Source organism: Aphelocoma coerulescens, assembly GCF_041296385.1.
Source record: "Aphelocoma coerulescens isolate FSJ_1873_10779 chromosome Z unlocalized genomic scaffold, UR_Acoe_1.0 ChrZ, whole genome shotgun sequence".
In the NCBI taxonomy this organism is placed as follows: domain Eukaryota; kingdom Metazoa; phylum Chordata; class Aves; order Passeriformes; family Corvidae; genus Aphelocoma; species Aphelocoma coerulescens.
The window spans coordinates 66,054,088-66,080,320 of NW_027184085.1; the positions used below are offsets into that span (position 1 = coordinate 66,054,088).

Below are 26,233 nucleotides of genomic sequence, written 5' to 3' on the forward strand. Positions count from 1 at the left end.
CGCGAGTGCGGCCATGTTGCGGAGCCATGTTCCACAGCAGCACGCAGCGCCGGCACTGGACCTTCCGCGGCGGGGAGGAACTGGCGCGGCGCCGCGCCGAGGGGAACCGCCGGGCCCGGGCCAGGGCGGCGGCCAGCGGGAAGGTGCGCGGGGGTGGCGGGGGCTGCGGGCGCGGGGCGGTGCCGGGGCGGAGGAGCGGGGCCGGCACGGTGAGAGCGCGGCGGACTCAGTCGCGGCTTTGCTTCTCCCAAGGTGCCGCAGGGCGACCCGGTGCTGCTGGAGCCGCACGAGGAGCTGGCGCTATGCAAGTACTACGAGAAGCGGCTGCTGGACTTCTGCGCCGCGTTCAAGCCAGCGATGCCGCGGTCCGTTGTGGTAAGCGAGACGAGGACGGAGCCGCTGTCTCGCCCCCCCTTATTCCTTCGTGTGCTGCCTGCTTGGCTTGTTCTTGAGAGCACGGATATCTTTAAAGCCTCTTTTCTCTCTTCTAGCGCTACAGTCTGTGGCCGCTTTTTACCTTTTTTGTTTCGTCTTCTGACACATGCAGGCATTTCAAAACCTGATGTTTTGCAACGTGATCTTTTGCTTGTGGCTCTTAAACTTGCATGGGTGACTGAATTGTTTCCGTTTACGAAGAGAAGAAACAAAATAGTAGTAGATGGTTGGTGGTAATGTTTGATGATACAATGAAACCATCTCCCAGTAGCTAAAGGAGGCGGTCCCAAATTTGGGCTGTCATTCACCTGTTGGCTCCAGCATTGATGCTTGTCTGACTAAAAAAATCAGCTGGATCAAGTACTGACAAAATACTAACCTACAAAGGAAAAACAAAATTACTGTGAACGGGTTTATCTTGAATGCAGAAAAGCATGTTTTAGAAGGGAGAAGTGGGGACTTAGAGCTGAAGAACCGAGTGAAATTGTGTCTCTCTCTCACTAAGCTGTTAAGATGTATGATTTATTTTGTCCCCTGTTAGTCCTCCCTTTTTGAAGCAGGTGTGGTGAAGAGTGCCGTGCTTGAGGATGTCTTTGAAAGGTGACAGTCACTGCCATGGCATGTTGTGAAGCCAGACTGATGTTTGAGAAGTAGCCCATGCAGAGTCTCATTTTGGAAGGCATCGGCTTTCATGCTGATGAACATGCTGCAGAATTTACTGATCCAAAAAGTCAAATGGTTGGGATTGCCTGCAACTTTCAGGATGATTTTTTTCAGCCTTTGATTTTTAAATTTCATTTTAATATCAAATTTTTTTCATAAAGATACTGTTGGCTTTTTAAGCATTGTCTTCCAAAATATGTCTAAAAATAAAGAAAATTATTTTGTATGGCAGTCATATTGTAAGGCTCTTGCAGGCAAAAATAAAGACTTTGAAATATTTAATGACATGGCTGTGCATGTGTCTTAGTGCCTCAGTGTATCCTGTGTGCCTGTAGTATATATTCAAACTTAGCTGTTTTGTGATTTTTTTCTTTTTATGTACTTATATTTTTTCTTAATCCATTTTTTGTTTTTTTCCTCCCTTTTTTTTTTTTTCAATTTAGGGAACAGCTTGCATGTATTTCAAACGTTTTTACCTCAATAACTCAGTGATGGAGTATCATCCTCGGATAATAATGTGAGTTATAACCCTTCTTGAGTTACTCTATCAAATGGAATATTAGAGGTATGATCTTTATATTTGTAAAGACCTGAAAAAAAAACAAGAAAGAAAATCTGAGTGCTTAAGTAGGAGTAAAGACAAAATATGGTTTCAGTTTCACTATCCTTTTGCTGTGTTCAGAACATCATGTTTTAAAGGTACACAAATTTTCTGAGCAGAACTCTTGATAGGAGAATGAATGCTGCGTATGTCAATTGTTTTTGCTTTTTTTGTTTTTTCCCTCCTCAAGGCTAACATGTGCATTTTTGGCCTGTAAAATAGATGAATTTAATGTATCCAGTGCACAGTTCGTTGGTAACCTTCGAGAAAGCCCTCTTGGACAGGAAAAAGCTCTTGAACAAATACTGGAATATGAACTGCTACTTATTCAGGAACTGAACTTCCATCTTATCATCCACAATCCATACAGGCCATTTGAAGGATTTCTAATTGATATTAAGGTGATACTCTCTGTTATGCTACATGCTATGTATAGTAAAGTAATACAAGTCTGTCATGCATTGTCATAAAAAACTATTTCCTTTTGTGGCTGTAATTTAAAAGATCTAATTTCTAAAGTGATAGACAAATACCTAAAGGATGGTTGTTTTACTTGTGGTCTTTAAGCTATTTAGGATACTTTTGAAATAAAAATATGGTCTGCTACCTTTTAGCTTTATAAAATACTGTTGAATTGTGTGTTTTGAGCTCATGAACAGGAATGACAAACAGCTGCTTATTTTCCTAAATCATTACTTTTTAGACTCGCTATCCAGTGCTGGAAAATCCTGAAGTTCTGAGGAAAACAGCTGATGACTTCCTTAATCGAGTGGCTCTGACAGATGCATATCTGCTCTTTACGCCCTCACAGATAGCTCTCACTGCCATATTATCTAGTGGCTCAAGAGCAGGAATTAATATGGAGAGGTAGTATTTTCTTTCTTACAGGTGTGATTTAAGCAGTTTATTGATAGCACTGGTCTGTTCTTTATGTTTTAGAATGCCGTGGTACTGTTCATTTTCACAAATAGGTGAGGAAAGCAGTTAGTTGCTGTCTGGTTTTTATATTCTTTTGGAAGAAGGGAAAAAAAGCCCTGGTGATTTTGCCTTATTAGAACAGCATAGGATTTTCAGACTCACCTTGCGGGTTACACCATGAAGAAAGTGGAAATATGGTAGAAACTGAGGATCAGCTGAAATGACACTGAACTGACAGCTAATGGGCATGCTGCAACATGCTGTGTTTGGCTGCTGCTGCTGTTCAGCTTCCATGGATGTGAACCAGGGCTAAGGTGTTTTAAATCAGTTTTTTCTTTCCCTGTTGTGTTCTTGCCACTGGTGTTTGCACAGGCATTATCAAACACTTTGATACGTTTGCTGAAATGTGTAGTTTGTTTGGTTCAGTTCTCTTATGGACAAAACATACACTTTTCTTCAGATAAACAGCTGAGGTGGTTGCTGTAATACCATGCCACTGCCTGTGAGCATTTTGCATCTGGAGTATAACACCTGCTCTAAATCCAAAAAGTTGTTTTAAAATAAAGTCTTCCATCTGCTTTAAATGTATCTCACATCTTTCTTCTAAAAGAAAGAGTGTTGGGAGTATTCTCTACAGCATTCACTGTCTTCTCAGAGTTGTGTAAAAACATTCAGGTGCTTAGTTTAACTTGAAACTTGATCTTATTCCTAGATCTGTATTCTGTACTGCTTGTGCCAAAACTCAGAAAGGCAAGCTTGCAAAAAGAATGAAAATAATTTGTAGATAGTGTGTGTGACTCAAGGTGTCTGAACTTTGTTTGCACATTCAGGAAGAATTCAAGTCTCTGTTACCTGTCTCCACCATACAGTTGTTCCAACCTTGTCATTTGTTGTTTGATGTGAGCTTTTCCTGCCAGACATGAGAGAAGCTGCTGGTGCAGCTTCAGTCTGTGGATCTGTGAGCAGGTGCACCTGCAGAGGTGGTACAGAACACTTGGGAACTGGAAGACCTGTTGCTCCCATGATTAAGGGGCTAGAACTCCTTGGTTGTTGTGGTTGTTGGTGAAGGCATTGCTCATGTGTGTTGGGGTTTTATCCAGGCAGTGTGCATTAGGGTTCTTACTAAAGAGAAGTTTAATCTCCTTGGGAAGAGGAAGAGACCCATAGGCTCAGGCAAAACAGGGTAGCTTTCAGCTGTCAAAAAAAGCAGGCCTGTCTTGCAAGCTCTGCTGTCTGTTGGTCAGTCTGAAAACCACTCTTCTGTAGTATTTGTCCTGTGGGTGTACTGTACAATAGTGTGATGTTGTCATAGAATCTTAAAACATCATTTGACTTAGCTCCATGAGGCTTAGAAATGTCTCACTGGGCAGTGTTATTTCTCTGTGGCTGGGGAAATACTTTTGTCACATTCTTACAGTGACAAATTTGTTTTATCACTTTATAGCACTTAAATAACCAAAGCGTTCTTTCTTACCTAATTATAAAGCTCTAGCAGATATGAGTAATAAATAATACACTTTTTATTTAGTAATTGCCACAAATTATTATGACACTTTAAGAATTTTTTCTTCTGTGTATCTTTGCAGCTATTTATCAGAAAGTCTGATGCTGAAAGAAAACAGATCAACCTTATCCAGGTTACTAGATGACATGAAATGTAAGTAAACATTGGAAAAGTATGATAAAGAATATCTTGAAAGGAGGAAAAACCATCTTTTTCCAAATTACAGAAGCTTTAGATAGAAGGGTGTGCTTCAAATGGTTCTCTTCCCCTTAAGGCATGAATAAGTAAAATGCAGGCAGGTAGAAAACTACCCAGCATGTGGATGGAAGGGGAAAAAAGACTGAGACACAATGAACAAATAAATTAAACAAATGAATATGAACAAATTAAATAAATTAACAGGCTAAGGACCTCCCTGATGCTTTCAGAACATAAGTGCTAGAGTCGGTTAAGTGCTAGCAGTTGATTCAAAAGTGAGAAATTTATTTTGAGAACTAAATAATGTTTTTTGTAAGACAGAAATCAATTGCTTTTCAAGTCACCTCACCATATCTTAAACACTTCAGCTTCAGGCAAAGCCTGCATGTAACAACTACTACCACCAGAAGGTGCCTTTTGTAAGCTAAATGATTAATGTGTTATGCCAAGATTTATACTGCACATTTGTTCTGCAGCTATAAGGTGTTTCAGCTATAAGATGCTTAGCTTCACTAGTGAGAGAAATGCGTGTGTGTGTATATATATAACAAATATTAAGAATACTACCATGGTTTAGCTAAGCTAAAAGGGAATGTAGTACACTGATTATTACCTTTTTGTATTTAAATGAAAAGGCTGTGATACAAAATTCTCAGTAAGTAATCAGTTATTGAATGCATTAAGCTAATGCATCCACTTAAAATGGGAGTGGTGGCAGTGAAACTAGGCTGCCTGACATGAGCAATGAATGCATCATACAAGTAACCAGAGTCTACAAATTCAATTTACGTTCAATTTATAAAACTTAAGATGCCCTTTCCTTTCTCTTCTTCTTCTAAATCGCATCTTCAGACTTCCATTGCTGAGATGAAAGGGAATGCTGGGATCACTACTCTTCATGTTATTATGGATGTTAGCTTTAGCCCAAAGGCAGCTCTTCCGTAAACCTAAGATGGTTGGAAGGAAATTTTTCAAGCATTTGTAAATGACTTCTGCAGAGTACTGGTGGTAGAGAAAAAATCTTGTAAAATTAATTTGCATTATTAATGAGATTGGAACTGATATTTGTTTAGGACAGCAGGTACAATGCTGATTGCAAAAATACCTGTGTATTTTGAAGCTTGTTGGCAGAGTAATGTGAACTCTACCTTAAGGAAATTCAGAGTCAGTGATGCTAGAGATTTGTTTGATTGTAGTTACAATGAGGGAAGGAAGGGTGAACTGTTGGCTCAAGCCTGACTGAGACATAAGCAATACTCAGCCACACTGGAGACTGGATAGGGTTGTGTAATTCACAAGTGCAGTGGGTTGACCTTAGCTGGATGCCAGGTGACCACCAAAGCCACACTATCACTGACCTACCTAGCTGGGCAGGGGAGAAAAAAGAAAACAAGTTCATGGGCTGAGATACGGGCAGGGAGAGGTCACTCACCAGTCACTCTCATGGGCAAAACAGACTCAACTGGGGGAAATTAATTAATTACCAGTCAAATCAGAGTAGGATAATGAGAAGTGAAAACCAAATCTTAAAAAGGTCTTTTCCCCATGCCTCCCTTCTTCCTGGATTCAGTTTCACTCCTGAATTCTCTCCCTTCAGTGCAGGGGTACTCAGCTTACCATGTGTTGTTTCTGCTGCTCCTTCCTCCTCACATGCTTCCCCTGCTGCAGTGTGTGGTCCCTCCCACAGAGACAGTCCTCTACAAACTTTTCCAACATGAGTCCTTCTGACATGCTGCAGTTCTTCATGAACTGCTCTAATGTGGGTCCATTACACAGGACGCAGCCCTTCAGGAACAGGCTGCTTCAGTGCAAGTCTCCCACAGGGTCACAAATCTTGCCAGCAAACCTTCTTGTAATAGAGGTTTCTCTTCCCAAGGGTCCGCAGGTTCCTACCAGGAGCCTGTTCCAGCATGGTACTGCCAAGGGGTCACAGCCTCCTTTGGGCACATCCAGCTGTTCCAAACTTGCCTCCTCTACAGGCTGCAGGTTCATCTGCATGCTCCACACTCCTGCTGACCTTCATGCAGGGGCTCAGCTGCTTCACCATGGTCTGCACCAGGAGCTGCAGGGGAATCTGTTTCAGGCCCTGGAGCACCTCCTTTCTCTCCTTCGTCACTGACCCTGGTAGATGTAGGGCCATTCTCATATATTCTCATTCCTCTTTCTAGCAGCATTTAGTGTTGCACCAGGGTTTGGGTTTTTTTCCTTTAAATCTGTTATCCCAGGAGCACATCCACTGTCACTTAATAGGCTTGGCCTTGGCCAGTGGTAGATATGTCTTGGAGCCATCTGGCATTGCCTCTGTTGTATATTGGAGGGAGCTTCTAGCAGCTTCTCACAGAAGCCACCCCTGCAGCCCCTGCCACTAACAATATCTTGCTGTACAGACCCAGCACAGCAAGGCAGAGCAGAAATTATCTGTATGCTTAGATCTGTGTTGCTGCCATTTTAGGCATGAAAAATCTCATAAAACGATATGAACTGCCGAGGCCTGAAGAGGTTGCTGCTCTAAAACAGAAGTTAGAGAAGTGTCACAGTTTGGAGCTTTCATTTAATACAAACCTGTAAGTAGATCTTGGATGTGTTAAACTTCGGCCTTTTTTATTGGCATAGGAACATTAATATTTGCTTACCTCTGTGAGTAATGGAAAATGAAAGCCCTTAAATGTGTTTGCCTGCTTGCTATGAGTATCTACTGGAAGCTGAGATCCAAGACTCAAAGCAGTGCTTTCAGTTATACCTAAAATAGGTCCTTTTGTGCTGATTTGCACTGCAAGCTGATTATTTTGTAACACAAAACTGGAATACTGGGTGGCTTCTAAGGTGTGGCCAGTGTATGTTGTATGTAATGAAAACTAAGGGCTTTAAAATCAGGTGGTTAAAACAAGAATGTTATAAAGGCTTAATGTTTTCTTAAGAATTATGTGGATGGCAAACGACTTCCTGATTTTTCTTTTCTGCCCATTTCACTTCAATATGCATTCTGAACTTCCAGCAAGCTGCATGCTGAGGCTTTGGTAGTATTTTTATGGAACAGGTATGTCCACAATGTAATCCTGGGGTCAAATAAAGATAGTCTTAACTTGTAAAAATACGTAAGCATTTCACTTTTCTTCTGGGTTAGGAAGAAGAGGAAAGGCTATGAAGATGATGAATATGTCACAAAGAAATGTAAAATGGATGAGGTCAGTAAACCTACTTGTATGAATTTTTCCTGTTTTTTTCACTCTTAAATGCTAGGACAAATGTGACACGGCTACTGAGATAAACTTATGCATCTGTAATATAATTTTAATTGTTGCTTAGACTGAACCTTTTTCAGCTTTTTTTTTTTCATTTTAAATGAGAGATTTATACTCATCTGCACTTGAAAGTGTTCTTGAACACCCATGTTTTGTGGAGAGGGGAATGAACACGCAGACCATACTTCCTGCTGTTTCTTGTGCTTTGAAAGTTTTATTTACTTCATTTGGTTTCTTGCTCAAAGCAGTATAGAGTGCTGGACTAAATTTATGTCAGACAATTTGCTAACAAGGCTGCATTAATTACAGATAGGTAGATAGTACTTTGGATTATAAGACCAGGTATAAATAAGGTGGAGATAAACTGATGAGGGTGACTCAACAAATGAAAACAGTACTAAGGTTGTCCTTTACATCGGAGATGAACACCTTCCAGAGCTTTTGTTTGTAATACGGACTGGAAGTTGGAGAGAGTCCACACTGGCAGAGGTGAAGAACCCTTTTTAACTAGACTCATCTTGATACTAAGACACTGGATACTGGTAGTCTTAAGACACACTAACTATGGCATTTAGAAAAATGTCCTAACATCTGAAGAGGATCACCTGTCAAACTCTGAAGATAAAAGACAAGATTTGTGTCTTTTGCTATTAGAGATTATCATAGTAGGCTGATGCTATAGTGTCAAATTAGAATCTAAAAAATTATTTAAACAAGATAAAATAAAATTGGTATTGAAAGTATGTTCTAACAAAATGTGGAACTTTAAACTTATTTTGTCACTTTATTGCTGCAAAAACTTGTGTTTAGTGTTTATTCCAAATGCTAGTCTTAAAATGTATATTGAAACTGGCAACTCCATAAAACAGGCACTTGCAAAATTTTTCACTTTATGACAGAATGGCTTAATAAAACAGCTCCATATGAGCTTTGGAGGTTTCACTTGTTCCCTGCCCCAGTTTAATTTGTGTCAGTTACTCTGCTGAGGTTTGAGGCAGTTTTGATTTTGGAGCTTCTTTTTAATTAATATCTATAATTCTTTGCCAAAGGAATAACCTGATAGGATAAATTCACATAGCCTACAGCACTTCATGACAGACTCTTGCACAATTCCAAAGGTCCTGAAACTCAGGATTTTTCATTATTAAGGTATCTGAACTGGGTTTCTACTTGTGTAATTTCACTTCTGAGTAATTATCACATGAAAGATCAGATCTGACCTGGCCAGGACATAAAGTGTGCTTAACTTTTTGAAAGCTTACTGGGTGTGCAAACTGCTCATACCTTGAGGCTTCATTAATCCTGTAGTTAGCTGATATTAGACTGTAGTCTACAAGTGCACAGTCAATTCTGATCTAATTTCTAAGATGTTTCTGGATTTAGTTGTTTGCAGCTGAAGGTTAGTATCAGTAGGAAAGCCAGAACTGGTACGGCAACCTCATCAGTTTGAAATGATAGTAAAAACATACAAGGTAATGGTTGAGCACAGATGACTCAGCTGCCAAGGTGACAAAGCCATGAAATGCACAAGACAGTAGTAGAAGTTGCAGTATGAGCTATTTTGGAATCTCTACATCATTATCCAAAATAAAGCTCATGCTTTATCTCAGGTGCTGAAAAGGGGCTGCTAACATGACTCCGTCTCCATGACTGTAAGCACAGGTATGGATAACTAGCTTTAAGGTTAAAGGCCTGACTTGCCCCAAGTTACACTTTATTTTTAGTCTTGTGTTCCTGGAATCTTTCTGCAAGTTCTTAAATCCAGACCATACAGAGCACATCACACCACACACCACACCACACACAGATGTCACTCAAGGTGTTGTGTTTTCCCTTCCATTAGGAAGAGTGGACTGATGATGATCTTGTGGATTCAGCATTACTTTGAAGAAGATGGACTCCTACCACTGCACGAACTACTCTGGTGTCAGGTGTGACTCTGCCTGCCACAGGTTCCTTTTTATGTGTCCTAAGGTCTTTGTGCTGATAGTTCTTATGTTGGCAGTAAAGCCTTTTACTTTCCTAAAAGAATGAGTCGTGCTTCCATTAAACCCTCACCCTTTACAGGTCTGACACTAGCAAGAATTGCTTCAAAAAAACTGGCCCTTGTTTTTGGTTCAGAAAAAGTTTGATGTGGCTCCGATGTAGGGTTAGAGCAGCAGCTGATTTATTTCCTTTTCATACATCCTGTTAGAGTTCTTACAATACACACACCTAAGTACAGCTTTGGGTGTTCCCCAATTTCATTCTATTTGCTGCATTTTGTGTGTAACAGGTATATTAGCTACGTAGCTCTGTCTTCCATTCTGTATTTTTTACCATGTTGTATTGCCTATAACCAAGCAACTAAATCCACAAAATAATCCCTTTTATACATGTTAAAGACCTAAGTAGGACAGAATGAAAGGTAAATTACTTACTCCTCTGAGATGCAGTCTAATACAGGCTTGACAGGGTTATGGGACTCTTCTAAGAAAAGACTTTTCTAGTAACAAGGTCTTGCAAACGGCTGCATTGTCACTGTGGCAGAGCATCACGTGTGACTGCCCAGTGCCATACATGTGACATTTGGGAGCTCTCAGCTTCAAGAAGCTGTTCCAACTGTAGAGGGCAACACAGCAAGAGCCACTATAATACTACAGCAAAGGTGCAAAAGTAAAGTCTCTGATTTTATGTGACAGTGAATTGGCAGTTCTAACAGGAAGAACAGTGTAGGCATTGTAAAGGTTTTACAACAGTGTTCGTTCATACGATAAAAATACTTGATTTTCTCATTAGTCTTGTCAGTGAATCTTTTTATTCCCTATTATTAGATCACTGCCTAGAACATAACACATGGTGATGGTGAAATACCCTCTAAAGCAACAGCACATTTTACTTTTTGTTTTTTTAAACAGTTTGTGGCAGTGCAATGGGCAGGGACACCTTCCACTAGACCAGGTTGCTCCAAGCTTCATCCAACCTGACCTTCAACACTTCTAGGGGCATCCCTGGCTTCTCTGGCCCTGAGCCAGTGCCTCACCCCAGTTCCTAGGGAATAATTTCTTTTTATTAAATCTCAACCTACCCAAGGTGTTTTAACATCTACTTTCTCACCCAGTAATGTACAGCTTAAGGCATATGGACACGGTAATGCTGTTTGAGAGGATTCATGCTCAAAAAATGACACAGTGTGAACACTGCAAAATACACCACCAGTGCAGACACTGTAAAAATTTCCACAGCATCCAGAGTTAGACAGTTTCCATAGAGTCAGAGATATGGAGCTTGACTTATTTTAAAAACTTATTTTTCACTAAAAAGACCAAACAATACCTATTTTATAAAACAGTTTAATGAATGCATGCATGTCTGATACAATGATCAATAAATTTACTGAACTCAAATTATTTACTGTTGTAAACATTTTACAAAAGCACTGTGATTTATCTGGATATACAGTTCTTGATGGAAGAACTCTTCAGACTGAATCAGTGGCACATCAAAAAAATAAAGCTGACAAGACCCATTCTGCATATTCTCTCAACATAATTCCAGCAAGAGAAACAGCATGGTATAAAAAGTGTACAGTAAAGGTTGTTCCTGCCATAACATCAAATTCTGGAAATGGTAAATACAAGTTAAAAGTGGTTGAAACAGTCAAAAGTCATAATTATTGTAACCAGTCAGAAATTACAGTAAGAAATGTTATCCAGTTATAGGTGGTTATCAGAACACCACCTTTCTTCTCATGTCAGTTGATAATTCCTTTCCAGCCAGAAAGCAAAAACTTTGGCAATCAGAGGTGCTGAAAATTTCGAAGTCGTGTACACAGTCACAGCATTTTCTCTGCAGAGGAAGGTGAACTGTACACCAAGGCTCAGAGGTTGTAAAAACTGTTTCCAAGTGGAAAAAAAAAAAGTGCAAATGTCCTGCACAGATAGCTTAAAAAAAGCTGCTGGTACAATCATTCACCAACAGGATATTTGTTTTCTTTTTGCATAGTTCACACATCACGGAATGTGACAGGGTGTGCTATTTTTGGCAAGAGCAAGAAGAAAGTGATACTGGTGAGAGTTGCCATGTTGGGCATGCTGGATCCATGCAGAATTCAGGTAGAGGGCTGCTACCTGACATTGTTAGACACTGAATACTGATTTTGTTTTTGTTGTAGCAGTTCAGTAATGGCCAAAAGCTTCTTAAGAACGTGCTGTAAAAGAGAGTGAATTGGTAAAACTACATGTTAGCTATTGGAGACAGAGAAGTCCTCTCTGAACTGCATTTCAGCATCAGCGTATCAGACCGGCAACTCAGTTTAAATATATTACTAAAAAGAGAAAATGTCTGATTCCCTACTCAATAAGCATAATCTTAAAATGATGTCACAGACTTTGGCTCTCCTCCCACGGATCTTCTTGCTGCTTTGTGGTTAACAGAAAGGCGGAGAGTGTATAGCTAACCCACTGCTACAGTTTGCCAGCAGTTTGCCAAGCATACAAGTGTACTGGCAAACTAGGAAGCAGAAATGATTAATAGAAAGCTAAAGAAAGTTAATTTAGTTCTCAACTGAAAAAAACGCAGATCTGAAAGCTAAGACCCAGAGAGTCTGTCAAGAGACATATTTTGTGGGTTTAAGGCTTCCTCTAGAGATGTAAAAAAAACCCCCAAACCTACTTAATTTTGCTGCATAAAGAAACAAAACTATGGATTAAGTATTTCCTTCACGGCTAATAACTCCTGGTGAAATACAACATCAGTCATACTGCTACAGAAATACTACAAAAGAACCCCAGTATTGAGTAACTCGGGACATAGCAGCACCCCAGCCTGTGATTTATGTTAACTCACCTGCATCACCCCTCGCTCGTTGCTGAGCGTCCGGAGTTCATCTGAGTGTGCCACACAGATCTCGTGCAAGGCTGCCAGGTCACGGGAGAGGTCAGTTCGAGAGTGCTCTGCCGTGTCTGGAAGCTCAGGAACATTCTTCAGCAAAATAGAAGACAGCAGATTTAGGGTACCACAACCAGTTTTGGTCTTTCCAGCTAAACCTCCAGTCCATCTTTCTATTATGAATTAATTGTTTATTTTCTCCTTTTAACAGGCACATGTGTTTTGCGATTCTACTGCAGTTTCTAGTGCTAGGATTCTTACTACAAGATCTGGTATTGCTCTACTACCTTTGAGCTAACCAGAAATGTACAGCATACGGAGACTCAAATCCTCTAAATGAAGGGGGGAATCCATCCCTTAGGAGCATTTTTTTATCTACATGAGGCAAGAGCAACAAAATTCAGCAAAATCTGCTGTTACTATCAAGTAACTCATTAAATTGATCATAAACCAATGATGCTGCAATTAAAACAGCAGATTAATCCAACAGGTATTTTCAAACCAACAGTTATCACAGACCTCATGTAAAATCTGTCATTAAAGAAAAGTGATGTATCATAATATGCAGAAGTTGTGATTTAATCAGAAAAGGATGACATCTGGAACATACCCAAATGCCACACTTGTTTTTACATTCGATCAAAGTATTCTGAGATGTCTTCTAGATCACTTTCAAAGGATTAATTCAGGATGCTTAGCACATTTTTTTCATCTCTTTTTTAAATTAATTACTGGATTTAAAATACATAGATATTAAACATGATGACCTAACTCCTGTTACAGTTATTACAGACACAAAACAGTCACACTTTGAAAGGACACAGTGATAGTGGTTCAGTTTCAAACTACAACATATAGAATGCATGCAGTGAAGCTTTTGCCAGCACTAACTGAAATTCAACCTTATATTTTTTAAAACAAAAATTTGTTTCAGTCTCTAGTCAAAACCATATGACAGGTTATATATAAAAACTTCTGGTTTAAAAACATGTTTTTGAAAGGTTTGTATTTTTGCCCAAAATTTCTAACCTCATAGCTATAAAATTTACTTCAGCTTCTCACATTTACAGAGACATTAAATTATTAAGTCTTAAGAAGATACTTGATGGTTTTAATTCCGTATGACAGACCAGCAATTTTTAAATATTTAAAATGTACTCAGATAAAAGCATTCAGAATTATGTGGGAGCTGATGCATTGTTGAGCTAGTTAATAAGAGGTGTAAAGAATTTTAATTTACAATCCTGTTACGTAACTTCAGCAAGTATTTTTTTAACCACTTACCCCAAGTTCATCCAAGAACATGATCATGCGATGTTTGTTGCTCTTGATGAATGGATTTACCCCTTCCATATATGGCTCCTAGTAATTTCAAAAAGTATTCATTAACAAATCAGTGCCAAGATAATTGTCATATCTGAGGCACAGTGCAGTCATGCAAATGACACTGCAAAACAAATATGTACATTGGAATATTATCTTTTTTCAAGTGAATTTCTCATGTCTGGTGTGCAGCCAATCAATAGACTACAGAATTTGGTATTTTCTGGTATTCAGAAGACTGAGAATCTGTGATTCAGAGTTTTTCTTACACATGCATGCAGATACAAATTTGCATTAAGATGAATGTCTCTGAATACGTTTGCAGTGAACGGATGCTCTATGTTCAGAGGTATCATCAGGAGTAAGTGCCTTCTTTTCTGTTTTGTCATTAACTCTTACATTCCAAGTTCTGTGTGTCAGAGAAACAACTTTCTAATGCCAGCCTGAGGTCAGGTTAATTATGCTTAAGTCAACAGATTTATTTTTAGTAATGTTTCAGCCTGGAAACTGAGACCAGTTACTGCTGGCACTCTCTTAGTGTTTTATTAGAAACTTTAGTGAAAGCTTGGGCTTTTTAGTGCGATAGGTAAACCTGACTTACAGTTTCCATTATGTCTGGTAGTGTGATAGTGTAAACGGGAGAGCTTTGAAGTGCTCTACCACAGAAAACACCAATCTAATGAGTGATAAATGCAGGATCAAAGTGGAGGAAGAGAAACTCATAGGTTCTGCATGAGAAAATAGCAACAGATTTTTTGCATGCATTACACAGGAATGTATGAAAAGTGTACTGGAAACACAGTTCTAAATTGTTCTCTGTGTGTAAAATTATATTCACCTTAGCTCCAAATTCGACCAGATTTGCTAAATTCTGCACAGACTTGGCGACCAGCGTCAGTGTTCTTGCAGCAGTGGGGGAAGGAGAATCTGGCAGGAATGCAAAGTATAGAGTCACTGGCCATTCCATTTAAAATTAACAGCAGACACATGAAAATTAATTCTTCTAGAATTTTAATATAAAGCAACTGCATGTGAAAGATATCACTTGGTAAAGTAAAATATATTCCTTCTGTAATGTCCAAAAGCCATGTTAATCTGATATCTGATTTTCTGTAATAATAGCACACAGAACAAGAAGGCAAAATATTAGTGTTATTAAGAGTTAGGTGAAATAATAACCATTTACTCAAAACTTGAGCAGTTTTGTGGAAAGGGGGATTACTTGTTAAAACATTTACCATTGAAATAATAAAAAAAAAGTTTGCATTTTCCTTATTTGCTTATACCCACGTAAGTGGGCACTGACGAGTTATACTTTCAAGTTACTGGCAGCAGGAAAACAGAGTGAACATTACATGCAATCCTGGCCTGTATTTCCATGAAACTGTAGTCTGTAATCACTGTGACTATAAACACTTTACGTTAACCACTTAAGTCAGTTAGAACTTCCTTTTCCAACAAGTGATGTTACCCAGCACTATCCCACAAAATTACTTTTCTCTCCAGTTAAGGTAAATGGCCAGGTTGAAAGCATTCCACTGACAGGGTTATAGGGTTGTAAGGTCTGTAAGTTTGCCTTAACAGTAGTCAAGAATACCAGGCTGGAGGTAACTCAGCAGGATTGTAATGTACAAGCTTAAAAGGCATTGCTCAAATTTTTAAGTAGTTCTTCACACCTGCAGTCACAGTGCAACCCAAGTTAAGAAGTACCTAACTTGCAAACCACCCAAAGATAATAAAATGCCAAAGAAATTATCATTTGTTCCAGGCCGTGTTTCTCAAATGCTTTCTTCAAAGCATGTACAGAAATTATTACTGTGTGAGAGAAAGGAACTTTCTGTTTGACACAGTCCTCATTTAGTACAGTTTAAAGACTGATGGTAGAAAACATGCCACATTATCTTAAAAACTATCTCTGAATGAAGAAAAAAAGCTTTTCAGAACCAGATTTTTTATTTTCTCCTGTATTTCCTATTTTTCACCTTTTCTGAAGGCCATCTCTCTCTCATCTTTAAGATCAACTGTATTTAATGAGTCAAAACAGCACTCTAATGTTTGGAAGCCTTAAGCAGGACAGTCAAACAAATTGTTCAAGAATAATTGTTCAAGGTGCACAAATGTATTCCAAGCTCTGCAGACACATAGCAACAAGTCTTGTTCGTTTCAGAGATACCATTGCATTCAGCTGTTAACTCTGGCATTGCACTGTATTGAAAGTGACATCTGAAGTTCCCATAATTATATTTTTCACACTGCTAAAATAAATGAAACAATGATAGGCTTAACTCAAAATTTTATTATTAAAATATCATAATGCATGTTTTTTTGGACCTCACAATTACATTGGGGATATCCACAATCAAGTCTGTGAGGGTGAAAAGCATATGCCCCAAGAAGAAGTCAGCCAAATGATGTGGATAACTTGACTTTGAACACAGCATTCAAAAACTTCCTATTTTGCTACATTAGACACTACAGTGATTTCATGTCTCCTGCTGCATAAAATATGGATTCAATCTGAAGCACATAGTCACCTGAGATGATATTAAACATCCTTGGGTTCAGGATAGCAGGACAAATCAGTCGAAGAAAAACAAAGCCACTGAAATGGAAAGAAAATTGTATTTTGTTCAAAACCATTAGAAAATTAATGTAAAATTGTGTATCAGGAATAAAGTTAATGTGGCATCTTGTTGAGACAAACACCAAGCACCTAGCCCTTGCTCTGTAAAAATAAAAATTAAGATCATCGTACATCATGCTACAATTCTATGAACTGCAGTGAAATCTGAAAGAAGAGGCACACTGATTTCCCAATAAAGGTGAACTGTTCAAATCGTGTAGGAAGAAATTGATTGCCAAGTCATAATTAAGCCAATCCCAGACCATGCTGGCCTCAAAAAGGAGCTGTCCTTGGTCTCTGACCTCCCAGAAGTTCTCCACTTTCTGCTGCTGCAAGTCATCCATCCCACAGCCACCCACTTCCCCAAGCCATCGTAAGCTGGAGCACAGGAGTGGATGGACAAAAGGATCCTCTCTTGGCAGAATACACCTTTAGGTCAGCTTCAGTTGATCCATTATCCCTGATGATAGTACACTTCAGTAGAAAAATAATAAGGGATCTGCTACTTTACACCATGAAAGAATTGCTGCCATTTAAAAAGCTGGAAAAGGAGTGCTCTGTTCTAACTGCGGAACTAGGAACTGATTCAACAGGAACCCAGAATAGGCTTCAGCGGCATAAGAAAAATCTTATCTTCCTGTTAATATCAGAGGTAAAAAATCACCCACTCAGGTTAACGTCAACTCCAGCTAATTGCTGTACAATGAAGTGACATACAAACCAATTTATATCAATCTGAAACATCTGTAATTTTGTCCTTGGACACCATCAGCAGGCTGGATTTCACCTCAGCAAGACCAGAGCCTGACCACTAATGAAGGGAGGAAGGGAACCTTGCCTGTTGTAAAGTACACAGTTATGGAAATGTCTGCGTTTCTTTTAAATGACAAACCGCAGTGAGGTTGATGCACCTTCTGTAAGTCCAAGACACCTAGTATGTTCTGTTACTGGTATGTCTTATCTCTCTAAGAAATGCAAGTTATGGGCTGGTAAGAAAGCAGTTCTTGGTCAGAGGTTAAACTAAAATACTTTCTGTGGTGAGAATTTAAAGCTATGAGTAAGTAATTAATTTTGAAGTCATGGCACCTACACCAGTCCCTCTTTTAAAGTGCCCAAAGTTGAAGACCAACAAGGTATGCATCTAGCAGAGACCCTGCTGAGAGGGAAGATCTGATGCTTCTTACCTTTGTCAACCTACCCAAATTAAGAATGAGCAAATACCTACATGGAAGTTTTAAACCAGAGAGAAATGGTGGCACATTCTGACTGATATGATAGAAAAGATACCCAGATATCAAAAAACTGTCCATCTGGCTCTGAATATTTAATCATTCTTAAACCAGAAATAGTGCAATGAAGTAATAAACATCACTGAAGGCTGTGAAACTCTGCACTCTAGAGAGAAATCTCTACTATCCACTTGTGAAAATGGAACACCACAAAAGCAAGTGATAAAGTGTTTTTAGCATCCAGTGGAGACCACTGGGAAAACTCTGAAAGTGAGCTGTGTGTCCACTAACAAAAGCAACACGGTCCTCTTTGAAGCTGGGGAGGAACAGTAAGAGATATGGAATTCACTTCAGTGCTTTACACTCTTCCAGCAGCTTAGCCCCTCAGAGTACAAAGAACTCTTTAGAGTAGGAGCAGTCTCCATTTGAAGGCAATGCTCCTTCACAGTATGGAACATATAAGGCTTCTGGTGTCAAAATGATCAATAAAAGCCAAAGACAAATCCTCTGAAAGATCCCTCCATGGGAGATTAACCTCTGCTAATCACACAACTGCCTGACACCACAAAAAGGAAAGTTGTGGCTCTGATACCCTTAAAATCCCCACCACATTTAGAAAAAGTGTCAAGACCAGAGCTTTGTCAAAGGTTTTTGACCTGCCCTGGCAATGAACAGAGCTAAAACTTTTGTATTGCGCTGGTTTAGTAATAAATAGACTGGAGTTTTGGTGGCTGGTGTGAGTTCAGTAGAGCCAGGTTCTGTAACCTTCAACATTTTCAGAGGAGCTCTGGAATATATTTCTACATGACTGGGCTGTAGTACTGTAAATTCGAAGTTAAAACCATTAAGTAAAGCTATACTGACCTCTATACTACATCATTTTATTCTGGGAAGGCTCTAAGAACAAGACCAAGAATCCAGCAAGCTCAATCTTTAATTGGGACATTGTGCTTCATCATCATAAATATCTTAAACACTGCAGTAACCTGTGTAAGTACATACAGTTTTGTCACTGAAAGAAACATGGATAAGCACACTGAAGTATGTCTTCAACAAGGCTTGAAAGAACTATTTCCAGAATAAGGCTGACAAGTAACTTACCTAACAACTCTCGTTCTCATGGTAGTATTAGCTGGCCATTTGTTTTGAACAGACTTCTGTAGGCACCCATAAATATACCTCAACGTCCTGCAGAAATAGCAGTTAATTACTCATTCTGTTAAATAACGCTGTCCCTGGCACGAGCTCTGGCATGCCCTCAGTCAGAGGGAAGCAGCATTACTTCTGCAACATCTTTCAGGACTGACTTGGGTAGCAGGAAAGATGCTGGCTGGGCACGCATGCTGCTTCCTCCACAAAGGAGGCACATCAGGGGCCAATGGTCTGGGCTCGCGTTAATCCAGAGGCAAAGGTCTGGGTTCCAACAGGTTTATTGTCAGAGGTTCCAGCAACCAGAAAAAAGGTGCTGAGGGGCTTTTGCTTTCAGTTTTATAGGGGGGTAGAAAACAGTGGGGAAAGGGAAGGCAACCAATAAGATACAAGCCAGGGGGAGGAGACAAATTAACAACAACCAATGGAGGAAACCAGGAGGCAAGAATTACAACAGGGAGCCAATGAACAACCAAATAACAAAGAACTTTCTCTAACAGGGGGAGGCAGTTTGAGCCCGGGTACTGCCCAGGGGGATGCGGCTTAGGCTTCTGTGCCGCCCATCGACCCACCCTCCGACTCACTGTCCTGGGTGGGGAAATCCACCCAAGGGATAGCCCTAATTTGATTGGCATTCAACTGCCCCAGCCCAACAGTGGGCTGGGGCACTGCAACAATTAAACTTACAGAATCAAAAAAGCCAGGCAGAAAGGACCTAGACCAACCTCCTACTTGATGCAGAACTATTACCAACTTTACATTAGTAACTTAGAGAAATCCTTAAATTATAAATTAACTCAGTTAAAAGTTAACACATTTATAAAAATTCTATTTTAAAAGTTTGTTTTAAAAAGTACATTTATAAATGACAAGGAAAATCCATTCTGTGCAATTCTGTGATCATTCCGATGTGCATTAAATGTTTTGTAACTGTTTCCTTGAGTAGTATTTTCTTTTTGAAAAAAGTCCATTTTCATGGTTGATTTTTCTTTTAGGTTCTCTCTTTAACTAAACAAAAACTATTCTTTCCTTACATGATGCATAGTGAAAAAAGCTAAAAAAGTTAAGCACCACAGCAATAGTCCTCTCCCATTAAAAAAAAAAAGGAAATCTGTGGTGTATTTCAGAAAATGTTGATCAGTGTATCATATACTTAAAAGGAGCGCCATTTTCAATGCTAACCGTGCCAGCACTAACACCAAAGAACCTCCATGCTACTCCACTACCTCAAAAGGTAGTGAGGGTTTCATATACTTTAAAAGCTAATGACACTATGAAAGGAAATTGTACTGTCCAGTTTTTAATAGATGATTCAAATCTGAGGTATAAAAACAAGTTACTTTATCAATTAAAAGGGGAAATCAAACAACCTCTGTATTTCCCTAGCAGACAAAAACAGGCATAGCATGGTATCACTATTACTACCTACCTGTATTTTTAATATGCTGTTAACAATTCCATCTCTTTCTCAGTGGAGAAGGACTGACAAATACATATCATTGTCTGCTAACTACCACCGTCTTCTACCTTTTTGTAAAAATATGAGATTAATTATTTTATTACTACTTTTTACCCTATCTCTTGGGTCTAGTAGCTTCTCCTTTAAAAAAAACCCAAATGTGCCAGCCGGAGGCTTTTGTAAAATACTATTAATTCCCGGAAGGGTTATTTTCCCCCCGTCTATATTCCTCTGTGTCTATTCTGCACCCCTAAGATAAATCAGTAAGAACATCATTATAAGGTGCAATGTAATTCATGGAAACAGGAATTTTCAAATATAAAACTGAACAGAAAAGTGCAAACTTACGGGGGCAGTATCTCTGCTGCCATGAATATCTTCTCCACCAATTCTGAAAGTATACTGAGTAGATGTGCCAAATTAGTGTTTACATCTTCATTTTTTTCTAACTTCGAGGGATTTAACTAAAACAGAAAAGAAGATTAGGTTTCTTCTATCTAGAACTACATATATATAGTTTCTTAATATTACACACTGAATACTATTTCAAAGCAAATGAAATATTCTGCTGCTGTATAAGTCTCTTACAGAAGAACTCTTACAGGCTCTCAAGCCTGTTTCAGTGGCTTGTCAGGAATCGTGAAGCAACAGTTTTAGGTTCTGATATCTGGCATTTAACAGCTTGGATATGCACCATTTTTCATCTGTGTGACTTTTTTCTCTCTCTCAATCCAAATTTCTGATGACTCCCATCCTTTCCACAGTGAAGTTGAAGTGCAACATAGAAGTTAGGAGGATCATTTTAAAAAGAGTTTCAGGATCAGTAACAACCATTTAATATCAGGAATTTTAAAATTAAAACAGAAGTTCAGACCTTGACTTCTGCAATATCTTGGGTTTAATAAGAGTTACTTAGATTAGGGCACTCAGTAACAGCTACAGAATGCCTCCAATTGCTAAATAATTAAAAGAAATTTTGATTAATGAACTTAGTAAGTTCTACTATGAATATTGTTTGAAGCCAAAATCCAGGGAAGAAAAATATAAAAACAACTCTGAATTAATTCAGTTCCTGTATTTCTGATGTAAAAAAGTCTAGTTATAAGAAATTATCAAATATCTCTAAAACTAATATTTAATGTAAATATAACACTTAACAACCAATGAATTGTTCTGTCAACAAACTAGAATGTTTAAAAGCACAGTTCAAGGTATCACCTCACAGGACTGCTTGCTCTCCATTATCTTTAATATGGAGTCTTTCAGCGCATGATGAACAAAACTTGTTGCTGTGGCTTTCATATACTGCTCCATAAGTGTGCTTGCTAAAGTGGTGGCACGGAACAAGGTAGTAGCTTCATCTAAAAAAAGAAGTTGGGAAGAGAAAATCTGAGAAAAGGAGACCTCAAAAAGAGAGGGAGAACATGTTTACTCCTTGACATAAGCTGCAACTAAAGGAGGAGAAGAAAAACCACCAGAACCCTTTCCTCCCCACCTGCCCAGAATTCCAGTAAATTTTCATGTGCTTTAGTGCAATACCTTCCATGCTTATCTCCCTGTCATTTAGTGTTCGTAACAACAAGGACTCAAGCTTTTCATGAAGAAAAATCTTCAGTAAAATGCCAGCCAACAGTGTTCTATCCTGTCCACAAACATGTGATAAGGCATAGACTACATGAAGTTCTTTCTGGAGTATAAGCTGAAAGAAAAACAATTTTAAAATATTCAGAAGCTTCTCCTTACATATAACAGCTTTGGAAGAATATAGTATTATATATCTATATATATAGCTATCACTTAAAAATATTATTTTATTACATCAACCAGTGTTACTGAGATCCCTCTCGAGCAAGGAACAAAATTAGTTTTGACAGATAAACCATGGATGGTTAAATTTAAGTTCATACCTCTTTAAACTCATTGTACTCTTCTTCTGGCATGATCTTCTCCATGGAATATCGTGCTCGAACACGCAAAGATCCTGGCTCAATACCCTTTAATGGTACATGGGAACTGAGTTGAAACCACTCATCTGTTGCATGTCCTTTTTGTAATCGGCTTAATTGGCAACGCATAAACACTTAGGGAAAAAAAGCATTGTTCAGGTATGTTATCTCCACCAAAACTCTGCTATTATTGAATAAAAAAATGGTTTTATTTTCAGGACATCACAGCACGTCATCTTATTTCAGAAAAAAAAATCAGCAAGAGTAAACAAGAAGTTTTTCATCAATATATTAATGGATTCATTATCTCTTCAATGGCTCAACAGTGTCCTGTAAACTGAAGAAGAAATATGTGGCATTCTGTAAAGAATGTATACACATACATTCAAAAATGCCACATGAATACTGACATGGCTTTCCTTGTAACACCCAAGTACATAAAACAGCACTACCCTGCAAATCCAGGTAGCAGTCAGAAACTAAAATACAAGTTAAATCTTTACAATTCACTACTTCCTTTCCAGCCTTGGGCTGACGCCACCATCAGGTCTGCTCCTATTTATTATTACAGTGTTGCTATGGTTTTCCCAAACACTGACGTGTATATTACTTGTATAACAACTCCAGTCTAAGTAATAGTTTATGTGTATTAAGTTAAAAAGTGTTCCCAAGCACTTGCTGACTAGATAATGGAAGTCAGCTCAAGAATGGCCAAATCATTAACTGGTGATGTTGGTACATTGAAATTGCCAAGCAACGACCGGGACTGCAGCTGAAGTCTGTTGCAGCAGCTGGCTAGCCAGCTGCAGCAGCTGGGAGGGAGCACAGGCTCAGCTGGAGCAGGAACATGTGCTCCTGAGTGGAGGAGTTTTTTCCACAAAGAAAAGGCCCAGGCACTCCCGGAGGCAACACTGTGCTTGTGAAGCACCCACCATGCTCCAAGAGGAGTCCACAATTAGTTTTATATTTAGCCTATCAGTCTGCACCTCTCAAAGACCTCTCTTTCCATGACTCTCCAAGAGATTTTCTTTTACTTTCCTCACATGAAAAACAAACAAGTCAATAAAAAACCAAGAGCTTCCCCACCACCCCCCCCCTTTTCTGCAAAGCCCATACACCAATCTGCCTTGCAGAAATTGTCAACAGTTCCAGCAGATTTCTCATTGCCCAGTGTTGCAATACATAGCAGGATATAATTTGACAGTGGAATGGAAAAAAAAGATCAAATTTATAATGCTTCATTCAGGAAAATCCTGCTGCCTATTTTATATTCTCTGGAGTTGATAAACTGATTAAATTTAATGCATTTAAATCAGTCAAGTAGCATGAAAAACAATCCATCACCACCTGCTACTTATCACCAGTGTGGATGGGATGTCACTGGACTACGTAAAAATTTACTTTCCTACAGTATTTCTCCCTGGCTTCAAAGCTCAGTATCCACAACTAAGCAATGTGCTTTTCTTTTTATTTGCTTGCACATATAAGGCACATGTACCACAGTGAGAGGAATGAAACACAGCACCTAGAATAAAGTGATTATTTCATTTTTCCCTGTGGTTGCAGTAGCACTTCATAGCTATAATATAAATACTGTAATTTGACTCTGATTTAAAAATCATAACAAATATCAATAGAAGGACTACAGAATAGTTGCTACCATAATTTATATTAAATTACTTTAAAGTAACAAGACTGTTCCCTATTTATCAGATTACATTGAATTGCTAGGCTCCTTTCAGTAAGAGACTTCTATTCAACATGAATTAATTTGACACTAATCACTGTAGTGCAAAACCAAACCAGAACCTCCACTACAGTTTAACACTGTGTGGTGGTGTCCCACAAGACTTACTAATTCAACAGTAGCAGATGGAAGTCTTCGAATAAATTCTAGGGCATTGGATTTTTCAAGCCATATTATATATTTATTTGAGTAAGTCCTTTTGCAATTTACAGTTAGAGAAACAAAAAAATAGTGAAGAGAACGGATGAATTGATGCTGAACTATTTAGTATCATTTCTTATGATCTGGAATACTTAAAAAAACTCTAAAGGAACTATGGAATGTTCTTAATAGGCAAAACTTCAATGTAAAGACCTGAAAACTCCAGAAATACTTTAAAATACTGAAAAGGTAGCCATCATTCACGTATCATTTTGGTATTTAAGTTCTGCATGTTATGATGAAAGAAACAACGCAGTGAATCCAACAATGAAATTTTGGGCCTTCAATCTGCTTTACATGGAAGGAAAAGGTGAGTTAACCCAATTAACTGGCAAGATGAATAGCATCAGCTGTACAGGACTGCCACTTCATAGCATTCCACAGGTAACATCTGTGGCTGAAAAGGAAAGGAAAGGTGGGTGGTTAAGGAAAGGAACCAGTTATCTTGCTTTTGAAGAGTTACAGGTTTATTCTGGCAGTGCAACACAACCTATGTCAGAGAAGATGTTGTTTAGCTCATTCTACCCCAGCAAACTTCACATATTTCATAGGGCTGGGGATGTAAGCAGAGGTGTAGGTTCATTCAAGCTGACTTGGTACAACCTTTATCTCAAAATGAAGGAGTTACACTGCATTATGCTTATGCTGTAGGAGTGTAGATAGCTGCAGTGAAGAAATTCAGTCAATCCTGCCCCTGACCTAAAACAGGAAGCCTTCCATCACCTGACTGCACCCAGAACTAACAGCATCTTCTTAATCTGGATAGAAAGGAGAAAACTACAAAAATACTTCCAAAGAAACTACTGAAGTATCCCACTCAAGAATTACCCTTTTAAGATTCTTTTCCTAACCAAGGCTTTGGTGTAGATAGGTGATCCGTATTCCAGCTCCTATGAATTCAAGACCAAGGTCACAACTGCAATTACAGCCGTTTAGTCTGTCAGAGAATGTATCTTTACTCCTCCTGCTATGCAGAAATTTTTCTAGTGAGAGGAGGAGAAAGAGATCTGAAATTGACTCAGGTTCTGCAAGACCATTCAAAATGAGTTGTTAATACCTACTCTGGCCAAGGTTTCCCTAGGGATTTTAATGAACCCCAGAAAACCAAAAATCAGTAAGTTAGCATCAAGGCATAAGTTACAGGCCAGTAACACAATACATGCAAACTGAAAACAACTGCACTAGATTATATATACTCTAACTGCCTGGAAACAGACAGAATATAATGGGGAAAAAAATAATCTTGGAACAAATTTGAAGAGGGCAGGGAGAGCCATCCTGCTTGCAAGCAGCAAAGAGGGGCACAGGGCTGAAGCTGCTCCAGGATAAATACACTGGGAAACAGGATACCTTGAAGAATACTAACTAAAAGTATTGTGTGGGAGGAGACCTGACCTTTAAAAAAATATTTTTTTCTACCTAACAGCTTCTAATTCACATTCTTTAAATGCTTTCTTTTCTAGGAAGCTGAAAGATTCTACCACCTTGCTGTTGATTTGCTGGAACAGAAACAAAACCACATTAAAGAAGCACTGTCCAGCTAACATGAGGAGAAGAAAATGCAGACCCTTTCCCATTCAAAATTATATTGAAGTAACTTCAGATTTAAGCCAAAGAATGATAATAAGGGAAGCAGACAGATAAGGTAAAATGGAAAGAAAAAAAGGGAAATATTCTTCAGAGACTCCCAAGATTTTTTTTTTTTTAAATAAAGAATTTTACCTTTCCCTATCTCACTGGAAGCAACCAAAAACTTGAAAAGAAATTCCATGTAGTCAGACTCCATGGAACTTAACATTTTATGGAGCAGACTAATACAGAAAATTTCTCTTTCCTCTTGCTTTTTGATAAGCACAGTCATTGTCTAGCAGTAGTTACCCTAGAGCAGAGCTATGTCAGATATACAGGACTGGAATACTGCGTGTTTTATTACTAAAATCAGTGGAGGTTCTCATTATAAAAACATTAACAAAAAGCCAGTACCAGACATCAAAAACATACATACACAGCAATATGGTGAGCCTAAAAACCTATTTAAATTCTCTCGTGACAATGCTAGACAAAAGCTACAATAACCACACATAGTATCCTTTGCTATAATGTATAAGCATCTTTTACAAAGAAAT

The 26,233-nt window shown here is 38.7% G+C and overlaps 2 protein-coding genes across 4 annotated transcripts in view; one reads left to right on the top strand and one right to left on the bottom strand.

Moving 5' to 3' along the window:
• CCNH (cyclin H) lies at positions 1–26,233 on the top strand. Of its 3 annotated transcripts, XM_069002157.1 has the most exons (11): positions 1–143; positions 253–375; positions 1,542–1,615; positions 1,890–2,100; positions 2,403–2,566; positions 4,204–4,274; positions 6,772–6,883; positions 7,315–7,356; positions 7,444–7,504; positions 9,405–9,492; positions 25,571–26,233. In XM_069002157.1, the coding sequence occupies exons 1-10, from the start codon at positions 27–29 to the stop codon at positions 9,447–9,449; spliced, it is 1,020 nt and encodes a 339-aa protein (XP_068858258.1). In that variant the 5' UTR covers positions 1–26; the 3' UTR covers positions 9,450–9,492; positions 25,571–26,233. The 3 variants fall into 3 exon arrangements, with proteins under 3 accessions (XP_068858258.1, XP_068858257.1, XP_068858259.1); XM_069002156.1 differs by lacking the exon at positions 25,571–26,233 and having other exon boundaries at positions 9,405–10,866; XM_069002158.1 differs by lacking the exons at positions 7,315–7,356; positions 25,571–26,233 and having other exon boundaries at positions 9,405–9,722.
• Positions 11,010–26,233, bottom strand: part of RASA1 (RAS p21 protein activator 1) — a 58,070-nt gene continuing 42,846 nt past the window's right edge. Inside the window, exons 16-25 of the mRNA XM_069002155.1 lie at positions 22,121–22,293; positions 21,753–21,912; positions 21,432–21,574; positions 20,562–20,677; positions 18,707–18,793; positions 16,288–16,355; positions 14,592–14,680; positions 13,715–13,792; positions 12,389–12,523; positions 11,010–11,750 (exon numbers count right to left, since the gene is read on the bottom strand). Coding sequence (XP_068858256.1) covers positions 11,667–11,750; positions 12,389–12,523; positions 13,715–13,792; positions 14,592–14,680; positions 16,288–16,355; positions 18,707–18,793; positions 20,562–20,677; positions 21,432–21,574; positions 21,753–21,912; positions 22,121–22,293 — 1,133 coding nt within the window. The 3' untranslated portion in view covers positions 11,010–11,666. The remainder of the gene's footprint in view (positions 11,751–12,388; positions 12,524–13,714; positions 13,793–14,591; positions 14,681–16,287; positions 16,356–18,706; positions 18,794–20,561; positions 20,678–21,431; positions 21,575–21,752; positions 21,913–22,120; positions 22,294–26,233) is intronic.

What these genes read in the sequence shown, in the direction of transcription:
- CCNH (XM_069002157.1), top strand. Translation starts at nt 27, where the DNA reads ATGTTCCACAGCAGCACGCAGCGCCGGCACTGGACCTTCCGCGGCGGG. An exon ending in GCAGGAATTAATATGGAGAG is followed by an intron (nt 2,567 to 4,203) that starts GTAGTATTTTCT and finishes GTATCTTTGCAG; the next exon opens with CTATTTATCAGAAAGTCTGA. An exon ending in GTAGTATTTTTATGGAACAG is followed by an intron (nt 7,357 to 7,443) that starts GTATGTCCACAA and finishes CTTCTGGGTTAG; the next exon opens with GAAGAAGAGGAAAGGCTATG.